The sequence below is a fragment of the Cimex lectularius genome, unplaced genomic scaffold (genome assembly GCF_000648675.2).
Source record: "Cimex lectularius strain Harlan isolate CLEC.00 unplaced genomic scaffold, Clec_2.1 scaffold156, whole genome shotgun sequence".
NCBI classification, from domain to species: Eukaryota; Metazoa; Arthropoda; class Insecta; order Hemiptera; family Cimicidae; genus Cimex; species Cimex lectularius.
In genome coordinates, this window is record NW_019392760.1 from 850401 (window position 1) to 869090 (window position 18690).

An 18690-nucleotide genomic window follows, 5' to 3' on the forward strand; every position below is an offset into this window, starting at 1 on the left:
ATATTCTGCCATTGACCTCTCACACTACACATTGAGTACCTTATCGACCCTCAATTAGGTTAGTTATGGAAGGGTGAAGGGTGATGGAAATAGGAATATTGAGTACCCCACCGCCTTAATTGAGTGAATGGTGTGTCAAAAGTAAAGAATATATTTAAGGATGAGTGAGAATGTGAATGGGTTTGCATTTAGAAATTTATTGTTTTTTGTGCTAAAATGATCTAGTTATTGATAGCTCATGGAACCCAACCTCGGTGGCTGGACGGGTAAGACCAGTTTTTTCACATCCTACATGTGTTTTTAAAATCTAAACAATGTTTATAAATCCCAGGCCCTGAAGATGATTTCAATAACAATCAAAACGTAGGCATGATAAAGAAAATGTTTTTCTAAAACCTATGTTTCACCAGACCTCATCTCACAGTCTCATAATAATCTGTACACATGTATATACAGATTTGAGCTTATATAAATCAGTATTTATAAATAATATAATAAAAGATGGTTTATTTTATTCTGAATATATTTGCTTCTACCTGATGTATTGTTGAAGCAGCAAACTTAATAATTAACCCATTTGTTATATGGTTTCTTCAGATAATAAAATAATGACATTTTTCATATTGTGCATAGTTAAAAAAGAGAATATTGAAATCACTATAGAGAATATCATAAAAAAATTTTATTTAAAAAATTATTATTAATGACAGTAAAGTTATTTTTTTAAAGGTTTAACCTGGAAGGAATGGAAGTTGAGTTGGTATTTGTGATTGCAAGTTCTGTAACTGATCCAACTTCGGACTTGGGAAGATGAGAAATGAGAATCCACCTATGACCATTTGTCCTCCTTTGATGTTGTTCGTGAATGGTCCTAGTGCAGACTGCATGTTTCCAAGAGGGCCCAGCATGGATAAAACACCGTTGTCATTCTCTTTACCACTGCCTGCTCTTTCCAATTGCCTTTTCATATTATCCTGTAAAAAAATTCATGCTGGATCATAACCGCCATAAGCTATATGAGCTGTTCTTACATCTGTGTCTTGAGGATATGGCATGACAGTTGAAAACACTAAAAAAATAAATAAAATTAAAATTTTCACTGTTTTACTTTATCTTCAGGCAAGGGCTGTAAAATTTTATATTGTACCATTTGTACGTACGTGAAATAATTAAAATTAAACGCCGAATCACCATCGTTTCTGAATGAAAACAGTTCTAACAAATTATCTACCCTTGTTGGCTTTATAATATGTTTTTTGTATCAAAAGTTCCTCTTGGCTGATTTTGATAATTGTAATCCAAAAATTGTCAGCGTGTACACGATAAATTGCCCTTTGTTTTTTATCTACCCTCTGTAATTCTTCGTTTAATATTTTGTTGCCCTGCAAGTGCATTCGTGATAGGGAAAAATTGTGAAAAGAAATATACGGGAGGTGTAAAAAGTAGAAAAGAAATTGTTGCTATAATTATTTTTGTTATGTCTTTAATACAATGTTATTTAAAAATATTCAAAAACATTTCAGTAAGGAGAATGGCAACACAGATATCAACTCAATCTTTCTCTTTTGCAGTTTTATTTCTATTATTAAATTCCTTCCTTAAGCAAGAACTAAATAAACCTTTCATCAGCACATTCTTAGCTGTTACATAAATAAATCTTCTCCACAGCTATTTTCATTTGGAATAGATAGTTTAATTGTCAATGTGACAATTAATAGTTATTGTTTACAATTTAATTTTCACCGTATAACAATTTTTTGCAGACTACTGAAATAAATAGTGCATAGAACAGTATAATTAAAAAGTTAGAAAATGTCGTTTAATTGATGCAAGTGCTTTCAAGGAGGGACTATTTTAAGCCCATAAAAATTAAATTAATTAATTAAAAAAATTCTCACAGGCTAGATTTTCTAAATTTTTCCCAAAACATTTAAATTTTATTAAAAAAAGTCCCTATATCAGTGAATCACCAGTTAAAAACAACTGTTATCAAATATTTCTTTCCATCAAATTCCACTGTCATGTGTTAGTGGGTGAATTTAAGAAGTTTGGACTCTTAGAAGATCGGTAATGGATTTGCGCAAAATTTTCACCAACAAGAACGTCCCAAGGGGCTGGACTTTGTTGCCGCATCCGGACGATGAAGGGGATCTGTCTCGCTCTGTGTCATCCCTTGTGAAAAAATTGGACGACTACGATTATGGTATGTCATATTGTTTGTCTTACTTTAATTTAATCTGGACTTTTAGAAAAATAAACAGTGTCCAAATTTGATAAAATAGAATGAAACTTTTGATTGTTTACCTCTGATCATTATAACTCTTATTAAACAATGCATGTTTACTTCACAATTTGAACTCGTCTAACTCAATAGGATGTCTGCATAAATATGTTATGTTGAAAGGTGAATCAGATTTTTTTTATTCATCTCAACCTACAAATGAATAGAACGAATACAATGAACTGAAAATGGCAAAACGAGGGAAAATTCGAACAGTTGTAGGTTGAGATGGAGAGATGGTGTCCGAGAGGATCGAAGTCACGATAGCTCAAGCGGTAGAGCAGCGGTGTATTTAGCCAAAGGTCATGGTTTCGAATCCCGCTCGTGACACTGATTTTTTTATCTCAACCAAGACCTTACATAAAAAGAATAATTAATTGATAAAAATATAATTCCAATTTTTTCATCATCATCATTACTTTACATATAATAAAATAGATTGTTGATGAGATAGTTTATAATGTTGTTTAATTGCTTTTACAAGTAAAAAAGAAACTGTTGGACTAACTGATGCTGTTCATTTTACTGTATTTTTGTAAATCAGTGATAGTACCCAGTAAAATAATACCAGGACATTAAATCCCTTAAAGCTCAAAAAATATAATACGTGAATGTTCTTTGGTAAATAACATAATTATTTTTAAACAAATAATTCTTACACATGGGATTCATTATATTCTGAATGTAGGGCCGAGGCTTTGACCAAAAAGCATAATGATGTCAACTTATGGTTAGCAAAGGTTTGGTTATTTATCAGGTCTTTCAAAACTTTCCGTATTAACCAAATGATTATGTCAATCTTTTCAAGGAAGATAAAAATAGACGATTGTTATTATTTTAATTCTAGGTGCTACCTTTAACCAAAGACTTTCTTGGAATAACTATCTCTCACAAAGAGAGAAAATCACCATTGGCAGATGTAATTGCCTTTGTGGGACAAGCTGGGGACTAAATCCAAATGTGTTTTTATTGTTTTACACACAGGTTGTTTATATCCCATGATAACTTATGGATCGATGGTTTGGTGGATAAATATGCAACACCTGAGAGTAGTCAGGAATTTCAGAACTACCCAGAGGCTTGCATTCCTAAATCAGTCCTAAATGTACCACCACGCTGCATATCTTCATTCAGGGAGAAGGTAGAGTTACAATTTAGCCTTGCAGAAAAGGGATTAATTAAAGCTTCAAGAGGATCTTCAGATAATGCTCTGGGCTATGACACCAAAATTCAAATTAAAAAACTGATACCCTGATAGAACAGACTGGGAAAAGGGGATCCCAGTTAATGTGCTAACTATATCTCATATACAGATAGCTATAAGACCGAATATGGGTCAGGAGCTGGTATCTATGGAAATGCCACTGTACTTCAGGTAGACGTACGTTGGCCACTGCCAGGGAGATCAAAGGTTGGGCATTACCAAGAAAAGAGACATCTGCTTTGACAGCCAGTGCCACTAAAGGAACTACCACATCAGTAGTAAAATCCAGAACAATTTGGGAACCCTGTCAGACATTGGGGAAAATTACAAAATCACCCTTGTTTGTGCATTAGGCATACAGGGCAAAGTAATAAATTCTGCCCTGAAACCTTCTGCGGTATACCATTTGCCAACAATGTAGATCCATCAAACTCTGGGCTGATAATAAGTCCTCGGTGCAATTAGAAGAACACAGGAATACACAAAAGTTCAGAAAAACCACTGCAGAAATTAACAGTAGAACTACTAAACTTAAGCAGTGAATTCTAGTAGGACTAGACACTGGAAACTCTGGGGCATATATATACTTGGAATAGCACAATAAGCCTATGTTTATAGTACAAGGAAAACGAAGAAACAGTGAAACATGAACAGTAATGCTTTGCAAAGCTTTGGGACCTGGTAAAAAGTATCAAGTTTGAAAAATAGATCTGGTCAATAATGGAAATACACAATGGACCAATATTAGCTGTAGTGCACAAGGTCACAAAGATATTATTTCCACCAATGGTTAACGATGTTTAGGTTATTTACTAAGTACTTGTATATTCTCCATTTTATACAAATAATGTATAAAAGTTTTAATATGAAAGGTATTTCTTATAAGATAAACAATAGTAGAGTTTATGAAAGAATGGTATGTCGAACTAATTAAGTACAATAGTGTACACTAATTTAGGTTTAGGTTTGGTTTATTTATTTATCAGGTCCCTGCATATTTTCTAAATATATTAATCAAATTATTAATCTTTTTTTCCATTATTTACCAATGTTTTAATACTAACATTATGATTAAATAAGTGAACGTGGTATTTAATTAGTAATTAGTAAGTCTATAAAAGTTGTTATTGGTCAGTATTTGAAAATTTTGCCGTTGGTTCGCTCCTTCCAAGAAAATATTTCAAAATCAGTCTTATCACATTACACAGCTATTAAAAGTTGGACTTAAACGAGCTTTGACAGACGGAATACACGCAAAGTCCGCCAACTTGTCGTTTATCCATTTCAACCTGGAAAGTTTTATTAATAAGGGCGTTTAACACTAGGCGACTGGAATAAAAGGGACTGTTAAAGAAGTAGCGTGCCTCGGAAAGCAGTTTTACGAGGGGGGTTCTAATTTAATAGTGCCAGGGAAACATATTTTATGCTCGGTCTAATAAATGTTTGTTTGGCCTTTCGTCGATCTCTAGAAAACGATACTCCTTCGAATAAAATCGTTTGACAACAATAATTTGTATGCCTCTAGAGAACTTCGCTCTGCCTAATTATTAAATCAGTAAATTGTTGTTTTAATTAATTTTTTAATAAGAGTTGGAAGAATAATTAAACTAAATTGAATTCCTTGAGATTGTTTTCCGATCTTATAAGGATTGAATATTTTACTGAAATGCTTCCTATTTTTTATATGAAAATAGAGAATCAATAACAACAATAGTGACATCATTTATTAATATTAGTCAATTTTCCCAATGGTTAAAAAATAATGATCGTACCCTATCGTTATTTATCTTCTAATTAACGTTTATATTAAAACGCTTGCGTATTATTTTTACAAAATGGATCATCTGCCATGTGCAAAGCTTAGTAAATAACATTAAAATAAAACATGACCTGAAATAATGACCTGATAAGATATAAATCTATCCATCAATGTCGTAATTATTATTTAAATCCAATTTCACGATAGCTCAAGTGGTAGAGCAGCGGCGTATTTAGCCGAAGGTCGTGGGTTCGAACCTCGTGACACTAGGTTTTTCATTTCAACCAATACCTTACGTAAAGATCATTATTTAAAATTCAATGTCCCATTGAAAATAATAACGAACACGATTGTTGTTTGCTTTGATGACATGATAAACAAACTAACCATCCGCGACCATCACTAACCATTAGTGGACGTCATTGTTCTTGAGTAGTTCTACGTCCCATTCGTTAGACAATAATAATGAACTATAGTTGTCTGCCATATGAGAATTGACTTAATTATTTCATTAATTGGAAAATATACAAGGACCTGATAAATACCCAACTATTAGTGGATATCATTGTTCGTATGTCTCGTTCGGAAATAACGAACCAATGTAGGTGTAGGTGTTGGGGTAAAAGGGCTGAACTATACCCTAGCAAAGCCCCTCGAATTAATTCAAATTATTTTTTCAAGATGAGGTCCATGCAATACAACTGTCCACAGGTGTTAATTAAAAAATATGAAAGGTACACGCATTTACATACTCTCAGACAGGCAGGCAACTACAAGCGTATACTTTCAACTCCAAATTTTTCTGGGAGTGCCTAAATTGCCTAATGGGTCAAGGAAAACATAACAAGATTACTTTAGTGGGTTCTTGGACATGAACGGATAGAATGAATGAACGTATGAAATAGAACGTGTAAAATGAATAGGCTGACACTAGCCAAAAAAGGGCCGACCCTTTCACCCGTGGACCAGAACCAAAACTAGAAGCACCGGAGTGTGTGCTTAAGTTGTAACTGGAAAAGTGGCTCAGAAAAATTCAAGCACTGGACAAATGCACTAGGTATGAGAAAAGCTAAGAGATTTATAAAGGAAGGAAGGAACTCTTATATCTCAGCCGGCAGGATTTGAGGAAAACCACAGGCCACTGCCCTCTAAACTACCACCTTTTAAAAAGACGGGCAAAGCAGAGACAGAAACATGACGATTATATCAAGAGAAATCAGAGACATCGGCCCATCTCCTTTGTGAATGTGAAGTATTAGCCGGTTAAAGTACAAACTTCTATCATGTTTTGGAAGGAAAGAAGTAACGGAATGCATTAAAGGAAGCAGAAAATAACTTGGAATACTAACAGGACACTGCAGAATAAATGGGCATAAATTCACATTTTGAAGAAGATTGGTACAACATAGCATGTGCAGATTGCCCAACGAAGCAGAGAAAACACCAACACACCGACTAACTGTACTGTGGTGCCACATTTGCCCCGCACATAGAAAGTCAAATTTCTAGCCCTGTAACTCACTAGAAAGCTCGCGTGGAACAGACACATCACATGCTTGCACAAGCACACAGACACACAAGATGCGAATAGTTTTAACCAAAGCTCTAAAGAGCCTTGTTGGAGGTAAATTAGGCGCAGATCCGAAAGTTTTTTTACAGATCGACAAATCGAGCGACAATTCACGATGGCTCTGTTTTCTGTGCTCGTGCTCCCGATTATGTACTATGTCGGATCTTTATTTTCCAGAATAAATGTCTGAGGCGCATCTTGGGAATTCTCCGTCGCACTCCTATCCTAGCATTAGGATTGTGAAACTGGCAAAATACCGTTTAATCAGAATGCTAAAGACAGTCCGTTGTTCACAAAAATAAATCTTTTAGCCCAAAAGGCCCAAACATTCGACCTAGGGCACAGAACAATAATAAACGTGATACAGAGTCACGACTCATGAGATGACACAGAATATCCACCCAGAAAGCCGAAGCCTCCCTTCAAAGCTGACATTCATGAAAATTTTCCAAATTATCATCTAATTTTTACGGATGGATCTAAACTTGGAGGTACGACTTTCAAGTATATACCACGAGCAATATAGGAAGTCCAACTTTATGCTGCTCATTTTCGGTCCCAGTTATTGCTATCCAAAAAGCGTAAGAATATGCTGCAAATCTAACTTGTTCAAAAATAGGAATTTTATGGACAGCCTCAGCACTGTAACTCATCTACGAAATTTTAATCATAAAAGCAGGTGTGATTATATTTTAGTTATTGTTGTTTGTAACATTTTTACACTAACGGAAGAAAGAAAAAATAACGATATGCTGGTTTAGAGACAGGGATTTTTGGTGGCTTAAATAGGTCGAAAGATTGGAAGTTTGTTGAATTTGTTTTTTTTTTTCAAGACTATACCTTGTTACGTAGTATTCGTGTATAATAAAAATTATAATTTTGTAATAGTCACTCTCCGATGACCATAATCTTTCTTTTCTTTTTTCTCTTTTTACGAGGGTTCGCAACAGCAGAGGTCATATCAACCCTCAGGGCGCCGGTGTTTTTGAAAAAAAGCCCATTTGTAAGCATGTCGGGTTCGAATCCAGTGGCCTTGCATTCGAACCCGGGACCTTTACCTTACAGTGGTGAGCGCCGTGTCAACGCCTAAACCGTTGCGGCCACCGACACCCCGATGACCCTAATCCTTTTGCTAAATATACATCAGAAATATCTTAACGGTTCTCCGATGGAAAACACGGAAAAACCTGGTTTTGCTGGTAAAGTAAAAGTAGAATTATAAGCAATTTTAAACAAATCATACAAAATTGCGAGATTTTTTCTTTTGAAACACACTGACAGACAGCGAGGATAAGCAGAGATAAAATAAAACGATAGGAGTTGAACCTCTTGAATTGTATTTGTGTAATAAAACTTCCTTGGCAATTTTGTGTTGTTTCGCTGTATGGGAATTTAATTGTATTTTTTTGTATGTATGTTTGTTGTATGTATTTTTGTATTTGTTTTATTTGTATTGTTTAATTTTGTAACAAATCATTTAAATAAATGCACAAGTGTACCAAAAGCTAATATAAAATATACAAAAGGAACGTTGATAAAATTTTCTTGGATAGAAGATTGGCGTTGGCGGTGGTTATTTTGTGGCACAATATTAAACTAAAAATTATCCAAAAAAAATATTACGGCTGTGTTTTTCCATCATTCGACCGAGTTGTTCGGCCAGTTCTAAAAGCAAACTTCTCGTTGGGTTTTCTCTGAGTTGGGGGTGGAGGCCGAGAGTCGAGCACGGGGGGCGGCTCTGTCCTTATTCAACTGTGGACATGCTTCGGCGAAGGTTCCCGCTGAAGAAGTTCATCCGGCAGCCCCCGAAGAGGCTCTGCACCATCCAACCTAGGCCTGATTTCGCCGCACGAGTGGCCGGCATCAAGGAGCAAGTTGCAGAAATTCTCAAAGAGGAGAAGGAGATGGCTAAGAAAAACAGGCCGCGAAGATGGAACGGACAGCCCAAACCTTCCACCAAATCCATCCTGACAAAGGGGTTTCCAGGTAATTTTATTTTCCGTTTTGGAATATTATTTCAATAAATTTTTATTTGTCTTGTAAATTATCTTATTTTTTACTCTGTTCTCTGCGACTGCAAATCCCATTTGTATTTAATTTAAAATAATTAATTTTTGAACACGTTGAAAGCAGAAATTGAACGGACTTAGACAGAACACATAATTGTAATAGAGACATTCGAAAAGAAGAGGAAGAAGTTTTAAAAATTTATATTTTAGAAATATAATTAGCCTCTAAGCTTTAATGTAACTAACTTATTTTCGACCTTTATCGCTGAAATTATATAAATTTTAAACTGAACCTTCGTTTTTTAAGAATGGGGTACTTTAGAACCTTTTCCTACAAAAGAGATCTTATAGATTATTATTTAATAATTCAAATTAATTAATTATGTCGGAAGTTGAAACAATAATTTAACTTAGATGAATTTTCTAAACTCCTGAAATACCGTTGGATTTTGTGCAAGAATAAAGTAGGATTACTGAACCAAGTTTTACAAAAGATGTACTATGGCTGGATGAAAAATTCGAAATATTGGATTTTTACGATCTAATTTTTGTTATTTTGAGGCCAGGTTTAAAAAAAAAAAAAAAAAAAAAAAAAAAAAAAAAAAAAATTCAATTTTTAGAAAAAATATTTTTAGCTTATTTTTTTCTTAAATGCTTATAAATTTTATAGAAATAAAACTCGCCTCAGGATGGCAGCGGATGCTGAAATGTACATTTGAATAATTAAAAAAAAGACCTTCAAGAAAACCTGAAATTAACAAAAATTAAAACAAATCCATAAAAAAAGAAATATCACAAAAAAACCAAGAAAAGTATATGTAATAAACCAAGAAAACATGTTTTTTTACGTTCTTTCTTTACGTTATAAGTTTTAACAAGAATTTATATTAAAAAAAAACACTTTCTCTAAATCATTAGAATTGTGATGATATTAAAAATGCAATCGAAATAATTTTTCCAGAAATAAAACGCCTCAGGGTGGCAGCCGATGCTGAAATGTTGTACATTTGAATAATTTTAAAAAAAGCCTTCAAGAAAGCCTAAAAATAACAAAAATCCATAAAAAAAAGAAACACCACAAAAACCAATAAAAGAATATGTAATAAACCAAGAAAATATATTTTTTACGTTCTTTCTTTACGTTATAAGTTTTAACAAGAATTTATAATTTAAAAAATTTGTTTCTCTAAATCATTAGAATTGTGGTGATACTAAAAATCCAATAGAAATAATTTTTCTAGAAATAAAACTCGCCTCAGGATGGCAGCGGGTGCTGAAATGTTGTACATTTGAATAATATAAAAAAACCCTTCAAGAAAGCCTAAATATAACAAAAAACCACACAAAAAAAAAAAAAAAAACACACACACACACAAAAACCAATACAAGAATATGTAATAAACGAAGAAAATATGTATTTTTACGTTCTTTCTTTACGTTATAAGTTTTAACAAGAATTTATGATTTTGGCGTTTGGTGTAAAAAAAACCTAAATCATTATAGTTGGGATGATGCTAAAAATCCAATAGAAATTGCATTTATTCGAAAATATTTAACATATTATTTTTTCTAGAAATAAAACTCACCTCAGGTTGGCAGCGAATATTGGAGTGTTGTACATTTGAATAATTTAAAAAACATTCCAGAAAACCTAAAAATAACAAAAATTACAAAAAATCCATAAAAAAGATAAAAAGGCACAAAAACCATTAAAAGAATATGTAATAAATAGAAAATAAATATTTTTGTGTTCTTTCTTTACGTTATAAATTTTAACAAGAATTTAGTGGAAAAAAAATCTAAACCATTAGAGCTGTGATGATGGTAAGTTTGTACTTTGATGAATGTACATACTTGAACAGCCAAGGATCTTTTATTTTTGAAGGTGTCACGTGTAATTGTCAAAACCGGAACTTTTCAACATTCGCTGTTTTATGTTAATGATCTCTTTTGAACCACCCACTATTTAGCATAACAAGCGTAACACACTTTAACATTAAGTGGGGAATGACAGCTCTTGGCTATTGTTGGCCTGTGACCCCGTTTGATCCGAATACCGCCAGTTATGACAATCCATCATCGTCCTGGCACGGCCTGTCAGCCGGGCATCACAGACGTTTCTCCTTATGATTATTACGGTTTGTCGATCCGTTTCCCGAGTTGCATGTTTACGAAACACGCTCATCTTTTAGAGAAACCGCCGAGAGCTCATCAGTCACGGCGACCTTCACGAAACCCATTTTTCCGATTCTAATAACGGACATTCGATTTTTCTCTCAATAGCTTCTTCCTTTGTTTAGATGATTCGCGAAAAGCTCCGCGATAACTTTGCTCATCGTTTTTAAAACGATAAATGATATACAAAGTCGCAAACTTAAGGGAAATCATTTTAAGAATTAAACAAAAATATCTCCATAAGATATAAAACTATCAACCAAATACTATCAAGCATACAATTTTGAATTTTTGTTGGGTAAACTAAGAATTGAAACGTTACCAACAGTTTTATCATTCCTAGTTATTCTAGTCCGCCTGTTCTCGTCGTATTTTGTTCATAGATCACCTTTGTCCACTAACACTTGGTTCGGGCTTTTATTTGGCAACACGCAGAGCAGAATGAGAAAAAATGATCTAATCCACTTTCTTTTCAAAATGGCGGAACTGACACGCTTTTCAAAGGAATTATTTCGTTTTTATTAATTAATAAACCACCAGACCAATATCAACAATCTATGAAGTCGTACTAAAAATTATTGAAACGTTATAATTGTTTCTGGTGATCCTGATCAAGTTTACATACTACATTATGCTCAAAGCTCATTAGTTTTTGTGACTGGGAACAGCGGTGGCCGAGTGGTTATGGCGTCTGACGTGTATTTACCACGCTAGCTGTCCTGGGTTTGAATCCCCGCAGAACCCATGGTTTTTTTCATGGATTATAGTATGAAAAATGTATTGCATAGTTGCTTGACCCCTCGTCAGCGACACCCAACTGTAGTTGGTTTTTAAGCCCTCCTGTATGACAGGAATTATTTATCAACAGTTTTATCATTCCTGGCTAATCTGGTCCGCTTGTTCTCGCTGTATTTTGTTCACAAATCACCTTTGTCCACTAACCACTTGGTTAGGGATACAGGGATAGATTTTCGGCAAAATGCTGAAAAATGATCTAATACACTTTCTTTTCAAAATGGCGGAACTGACACGCCTTTCAAAGGACGTATTTCGTTTTTATTAATTAATAGATAAAGTAGCAACAACCTGTGAAGTCGTACTAAAAATGATTGAAACTTTATAATTGATTTTTTTTCTATCATGTCAAGTTTACATACTACTTATAAGTTTAATTACTACATTTTGTTCAAAGCTCAAAGCGGATTTCAAAACCGTGGTGGCAGAGTGGTTAAGGCGTCTGATTCGTATTTGCCACGCTAGTTGTTCTGGGTTTGAATCCCCAAAGAGCCCATGGTTTTTTCATGGATTATAGTATGAAAAATGTATTGTATAGTTAGTTGCTTGACCCCTCGCCCGCGACACCCAACTGTAGTTGGATGTTAAGTGTCAAGCCATCCTACATGACAGTAATTCTTTATCAAAGTTTTATCATTCCTGGCTAATCTGGTCCGCCTGTACTCGCTGTATTTTAATCTCAGATCACCTTTATCTACTAACCACTGGTTAGGGATAGTTATTCGGCTACATGCAGACCAGAATCTGCAGGGATGATTTAATCTAAATCCTTTTCAAAATGGCAAACCTGCTGGTACCTCTTTAAAATGACATTATTTGGTTTTTATCAAATAGCAAACAAGGATCAACAACTTGTGAAGACGAATTTAGAATTATTGAAATACCCTGGTCTGCCTATCCTCACTGCATGCTGTTTAGTTCCACTTCTGTCTATTGAACATTTCGCTAGACACACACCAAAATGTGCAGAGATGTTAATTGCGCTTTTTTGCAAAACAGAATAAATTATATTAATCATTTTATTAGATATTGGACATTAATTAACAGCAATAAAATAAAGTAATTGGCATCTTTTTTAAATGAAACTATTTCCTTTTGACTATCCATACACCAGGAGTCATTTTGTTAAGGCTGTTATGACCATTCCAGGCAAACTCAATCTTAAATTAACCTATTTTAAATAAGGTTAAAATGTTATACTTAATATATACATATTAATTTTGTCATAAATGTTATCATTGCTTCTTGTTTTGGTTAATAATTACCATGATTAAAATTTTTTTTCCAGAGTTTGAGTATGTCTTGAGGCCTTTAATAAGACCTTCATTGGCCTTTGGCTCAAAAATCCCAAGAGATCCGACTGAAAGGGTGATCAAGAAGCACAGACTCAAAATAAAGAGAAAGCAAGGAAGGAGTAAGAGTATTACTGAAAAAAAGGAATCGTACGTTCTACCCGGACCTCCACCTGCAGAAGTGAAATACCCTTTTATTGATTTGAGTCCCAAGTTTCATCTCCCTGACTACAGAGAAGAAACGAAGGATGTAGAGAAAGCATTTAGCATTATCACAGGGGATGAAGAAAGTACAGTGGCAAAGGATCACAGGCACAAGAAAACTTCCAAACTTCATTCCTACGATAGGGTTTGTTTTTTAATTTTAATTTTCACTAATATTTTGCATTTTTATAAATAATTTTTTTTAAATTTTCAGCTCACGAAAAAAAGAGTTCTTTATCAGACTGAAAGTCCGAGCCCAGGGTCGTACAATATTAACAGATTTCCTGATCCAGTGAAACCGAATAAGTTTGGGTTCAATTCAGGAAGTTATAAATTTCCAGCCAGTTCAAACGACGTTCCTAGGTATCTAAAAAATATGTTAAATATTACATTAATCAATCATCATTATTTGAACAGATTTGTTTCAGTGCGGCAGCTTATTATATAGATTGTTTCGACGGGAAAGTCAAAATGCATTGTACCCTCGGGGGCAAGCAGACGATTAGTCTCGCGACGATGATCAGGTGTTTGCCCGAGAATAGAAATTTGTGCAAGTATTGCCAGACAGAGCCGGAGGGGAACTTTATGTATTCGCAAACCCATGGGACAGTGTGTAGGGAATGTTTTAAAGAACATGCAAAGTCCTATCCAGCCCATGTCTTTTCAACGTTTCAGGTGTCCTTTCCGTTCTCATCCAAATAAGTTTACATTTTTATTATAATATTTGTGTAGTTTTACTCATGTCAGAACCAATTAAAAAAACTTTTAATATGAGTCTTGGGTAATTAGGAGTAATGATGCTTTGTTGGTTTACAATACAAATATAAAATATATGGGAAACTTTTAAAATGGCAAAGAATTTGAAACTCTTAACATGTAGGTAGCTTTATATTCAAAGATTATAAAAATTGATGCTTATAATTTTATGTTAAAAAGTGAAGGAGTCAGATTTGAGATTCACATTTTAAAATGATACTATTTTAGGCTGCCAAACATTGCAAATTTATGCATTTTCATGATCAACACACGACAGTGAGAAAGGTGAGGTATAAAGAAGTTATAAAATCAGTAAGGCGTGAAGCTTGTATTAACAGATTTCCAGGTAACAATCGTCAAAATACCGCCCATCTTGTCTGTACTTTTTACTAGTTATTTTTCAGAAATGAAAAAAAATGTCAAAAAGGACAAAGATGACCAGAAAGAAAAGATTAGTGACGCAAAACCGAAACCGTTTAAGAGAGTTGTAAAAATTCAAAAGAGAATTAAACCAAATAAACCCCGTGAAATTCTAAGAGTGATAGACACAACGAAGCACAAATCAGAACAAAGAATGTCCGAAGAGCAAATAGAACAGCAGAGGCAATCTGCCGAAAGAGAATACGAGATGCTGGCCAAGGAATATGCTTACCAGCAAATGAAAGGCCGGCATAGCATAATTCCAATTTTCAACTTACTAAACAAAGAAGAGAAACTTTTCCCTATACTTACCCAAGACAATACTAGAGACAAGTCAGACTTCCAAAAAAGGCTGATTGAAAGATTCGGAAGTTCAGCAAGCTTTTACGGTACCCTGATCCCTGAGTTCAGAGAAAAAGGTGTAGTTCACGCCGTCGACCCAGAATCAGATCAATATGTTATCACGGCCAAAGGACGGGATTTCTATAATAAAACACCCTTGGCATGGGACCTTGCTGATGACCCACTTCTTGACGATGAACTCCTTAGGGTCACAGGCAAGAATGTTTTCGATGAATTAGAAGACAAAATGCAGAATATGTGCAGAGCGAAGGACATAGTTGTTCCACCGCTTCCTCGGTCTAGACTTAGTGGAATCATCATTGAAGACAGTGCCAAACCCTTAAAGCCCCAATATTCAAGGTCTCAACTAGAGAAACCTATTATATCTAGGGAATATGACATCCCAAAGTCATACTGGTACAACATTGATCGTTAAATACACACCGGTTTTCTTTCAAAATGTTGCTTTTGTTATCTAGCAAATAATTTTATTAAACTGCATAATTATTTCGATGAATTAGAAGACAAAACATTACATTACATAATGTAAAATGCCAGTTTACGATAATCCTTTGGTAGGAAAAAAAATACAAAAAATAAAAAGTAAAAATATTAATATACTCTTGTGACTTGAATAAACTGCCCCGTACATTACTGCTAAATATTTCAACTTGTTTAAAGTTACGGATTTTTTTTTTTTTTTTTGTAGCTTCACCAGTTTGGAGATGGTACACACATGGATGGACAACTTCGATCGAGTGTTTCTGGAGCGGTTTAAAGATATTAAAATAATAATATACTATGATCTGTCAGGTGGTCTCAACAAAATGCATGCTTCCAAAGAACAGTTTAATAAGTATAAGAAAAAACAGTGAAATGTGCACACCATGTTGAATTAATTGTTTATACCAATGCTATTAAAGAAATATTAGATAATATTTTATTGTTCCTCATAATAAAAGTTGTTTTATTGCAATAATTTTAATCACAATTGTATATAAATTCAAATATGTATTTTTGCTCCCCAATTTGAAAATGTGGCAATTTAATGAATTCTTTTTGTAAATCTTAAATGTTTAATAAAATTACATAATATTATTGGTTGGTGGATAAAGTTAAACAAAAGTGTTCCATGGTGTAAAACTTTTTGATTTATCTTGATGTTTTGGGTTCATTTGTCCATCTTAGCAGTCCATTAACAGTTTGTTTAAAATTGGAGGTTAGAATTGGGGAATGATCCATTTGGGCTGCTTTTTACACCACGGGACACTCGGTTTTCTTTTCTCGACCGACCTTCTAAATTAGAAACTGAAGAAGATAAAACAGTATGAAATTATTATAATTTGTCATAATATATTTAATTTGTTATAATATCTGATGTACTGATTAGTGGTTTATATAAGCTCCAATCTGTCCATGCACATAAATTTGTACATACATGTACAGAGTTGAGCCTATCTCTTCTAACAGTCCACTGATTATTCTACCTATTGTGCAATTTACAATAAATTACCGGCAGTACTAAAAATCACCCACTGTGTGTGTTGGCAGTCTGGGATCAGACCTTGGCCATATCCGTCCGGCTAAGGTTGGCCACCTGAGGCTATCTACCAACTCCTAGGTCATTTCAGCCCCCAGTGTAATCAGTAACTAAATCCAAATCGTTTCGTATAACACTCACTCTTAAATACATTCTTTCTTATTTACATACTGTAAGAGAGGTTGAGTACTCATTATTCCTCCATCACCCTACACCTTTTATATAAATACTGTAATTGAGAGGTGATGGAGTACACTTTGTTCTACTATCGGCCCTCTCACACTACATTCATGCTAATAAATACATTTTTATATGTAGAATAAAGTAATGTCTCCCCATAACCTATTCCTTCTATTCCTATTGGCTAAGGATGACCCTACTTCTACAAGTCAGATCCTCTGTGGCGCACCTATGCATTGTTCTCTTGATAAATTTTTAATGAATTTTTTCATCAGACGATCATGGTTGTCTGGTCTGGAGGTTGGTATATCCTGTCCTTAGCCATCTCGTCTGCCTTTTTGTTACCCTCCAGACACTTAGAGTTGTTTAAACATTTGTGTGAGATGAGCTACTTCCATACAGAGAAACTGGCAAATGACTTTGTTGGGCTGATCTTGTATTAAAAAACTAACTTAACACCCTTAAATCTTAAAAAAGAGAAAAAACCTCAAGGGTTCAAATAATCTCATGGGTGTTGAGGTTTTTAAGTTGATGTAGTTTATTATCTGATCATCATTGTCCATGGAACAAAAACTCTATGAGAAGTAGAATTACTAAAATAATAATTTATAAAAAATTAAATTCACAAAAACCCCACATATTAAAGGATGAACTAAAATGAATGGATTATTAGCAAAAAAAGGACACTTGATCCTCAAGGAAATCAACAGTGTGATGGAGTCTACTTGAATACGCTCCAAAAGGAAAGAGTGGAATCAGTGGAAGAAAAATAAAATTTTAAGTTTAGCAAACAAGAAATGATCTACGGTATCAAAGCCTTTAGAAAAATTGAGAAGGACAAGAATAGTGATTTTAAATACGCCAATACCATCCGTATTTCAGTGAAGATTTTCAGAATAAGATTTTGTTGAAAAGCAAGGATGGAGGCCAGATTAAAATGGAGCAAGGAGATTTGAGTTCCTTAAGTAAATAAACATTTCTAAAATCTAATTTTTCAAAAGGCTACATCACACCAGACTGCATCTCACGATTTCTGAATAATCATCGACTAAAGGTCACTAATCACCACATTTTTCCAAAAGTTGTTTGCTTCCATTAGGAAGTATGGAATTTTGTAAGGAAAAATTATAGATATGTAGCAGAAAGAGAAGGATAATTGTAAGTCAACCTTGGTTAACTTGACAGTTATTTAATCACAACCGACTGACTTCGTGTGGATACCTGTAACAGCTATTTTGTCTGGTGAAATATCTGGAAAAAGAGAAGTTGTGTGGACTGGAAGATTGTGAGGCTGACACAATCTGTGTTATACTCATTTGGTGATGCTGGGAATACAGGAAGGGCTTGGGAAGAATTGCAAAGGGAGCAGATGGTTCCACTCAGAGTAAGGAGTAGAAGAAAAGACCTCATAGAAATAACGAGATGAAGCCATTCAGAACTTTTTGATCTTGGCAACAGTTTAAAATGAAATGTTAAATTTGTGACAAAAGGAGTTGAAGTTTTGACCAAAACATTATTAAATTGCAATTAGATTATATATTTAGTGTATTATTATGTACATATTAATTACTTCAAAATATGACAACAAACATGTAACAATTGAGGTATAAGAGAAAACTTTTTCTCTCTAATAAAATATACAGAATATAATAAACTATTATGCAAAACAATCAATAATTATTATCCATTGAATGCCCCCAGCAGTTGATTCAATTTTTGGCTGACTGGTCATTTACAATGAGCTCATTTTTGGAAAATGGCCATTGACCAGTTTTGACAATTAATCATACGATGATATTGCACTGACATTATTTGAAGCTCTGAGAAAACGATACAAAGTACAATTATAATAAATTAATTATAAAATAAGTTAATAAGTACAAAAAGATCTATTTTGATTTTTTTTTTAAATCAAAGGGCTAATAAAGAGAACCAGTCTTAAAGACATTATAAAATAGAATTTTACAAAATAAGAAACAACATTAGATTAAGTTTAATTTTGACAAAACATTTTATTGTAGTTTTGTCATTATTTGAAAAACTAGTATCAATTATGGGTGAAATAAATGAAATACATTTATTAACAGGAATGTGATGGCATGGAATGCTTACATAAAAATAAATTATTAAAAAAAAGTAAAAAAATTAGAAGATATATTGTGA

The 18690-nt window shown here is 33.8% G+C and overlaps 2 protein-coding genes across 4 annotated transcripts; one reads left to right on the plus strand and one right to left on the minus strand.

The window, feature by feature from the left end:
• Positions 1-714: 714 nt before the first annotated feature.
• LOC106673715 lies at positions 715-7707 on the minus strand. Of its 2 annotated transcripts, none has more exons than XM_014405889.2 (3): positions 6594-7707; positions 1032-1069; positions 715-974 (listed from the first exon to the last, which is right to left on the minus strand). In XM_014405889.2, exons 1-3 carry the CDS (start codon positions 6649-6651, stop codon positions 732-734), a joined length of 339 nt encoding a protein of 112 aa, XP_014261375.1. In that variant the 5' UTR covers positions 6652-7707; the 3' UTR covers positions 715-731. The 2 variants fall into 2 exon arrangements, with proteins under 2 accessions (XP_014261375.1, XP_024083153.1); XM_024227385.1 differs by lacking the exon at positions 6594-7707 and adding an exon at positions 1161-1534.
• On the plus strand, positions 1925-15267 carry LOC106669764. Of its 2 annotated transcripts, none has more exons than XM_024227384.1 (6): positions 1925-2203; positions 13082-13434; positions 13504-13652; positions 13718-13964; positions 14274-14391; positions 14450-15267. In XM_024227384.1, exons 1-6 carry the CDS (start codon positions 2071-2073, stop codon positions 15241-15243), a joined length of 1794 nt encoding a protein of 597 aa, XP_024083152.1. In that variant the 5' UTR covers positions 1925-2070; the 3' UTR covers positions 15244-15267. The 2 variants fall into 2 exon arrangements, with proteins under 2 accessions (XP_024083152.1, XP_024083151.1); XM_024227383.1 differs by lacking the exon at positions 1925-2203 and adding an exon at positions 8344-8800.
• The last annotated feature ends 3423 nt before the right edge of the window (positions 15268-18690 follow it).

What these genes read in the sequence shown, in the direction of transcription:
- LOC106669764 (XM_024227383.1), top strand. Translation starts at nt 8,575, where the DNA reads ATGCTTCGGCGAAGGTTCCCGCTGAAGAAGTTCATCCGGCAGCCCCCG. An exon ending in AGTTCAAACGACGTTCCTAG is followed by an intron (nt 13,653 to 13,717) that starts GTATCTAAAAAA and finishes GATTTGTTTCAG; the next exon opens with TGCGGCAGCTTATTATATAG. An exon ending in ATGTCTTTTCAACGTTTCAG is followed by an intron (nt 13,965 to 14,273) that starts GTGTCCTTTCCG and finishes ATACTATTTTAG; the next exon opens with GCTGCCAAACATTGCAAATT.
- LOC106673715 (XM_014405889.2), bottom strand. Translation starts at nt 6,651, where the DNA reads ATGTTGTACCAATCTTCTTCAAAATGTGAATTTATGCCCATTTATTCT. An exon ending in CATTTATTCTGCAGTGTCCT is followed by an intron (nt 1,070 to 6,593) that starts GTTAGTATTCCA and finishes TTATTTTTTTAG; the next exon opens with TGTTTTCAACTGTCATGCCA. An exon ending in CATATCCTCAAGACACAGAT is followed by an intron (nt 975 to 1,031) that starts GTAAGAACAGCT and finishes ATTTTTTTACAG; the next exon opens with GATAATATGAAAAGGCAATT.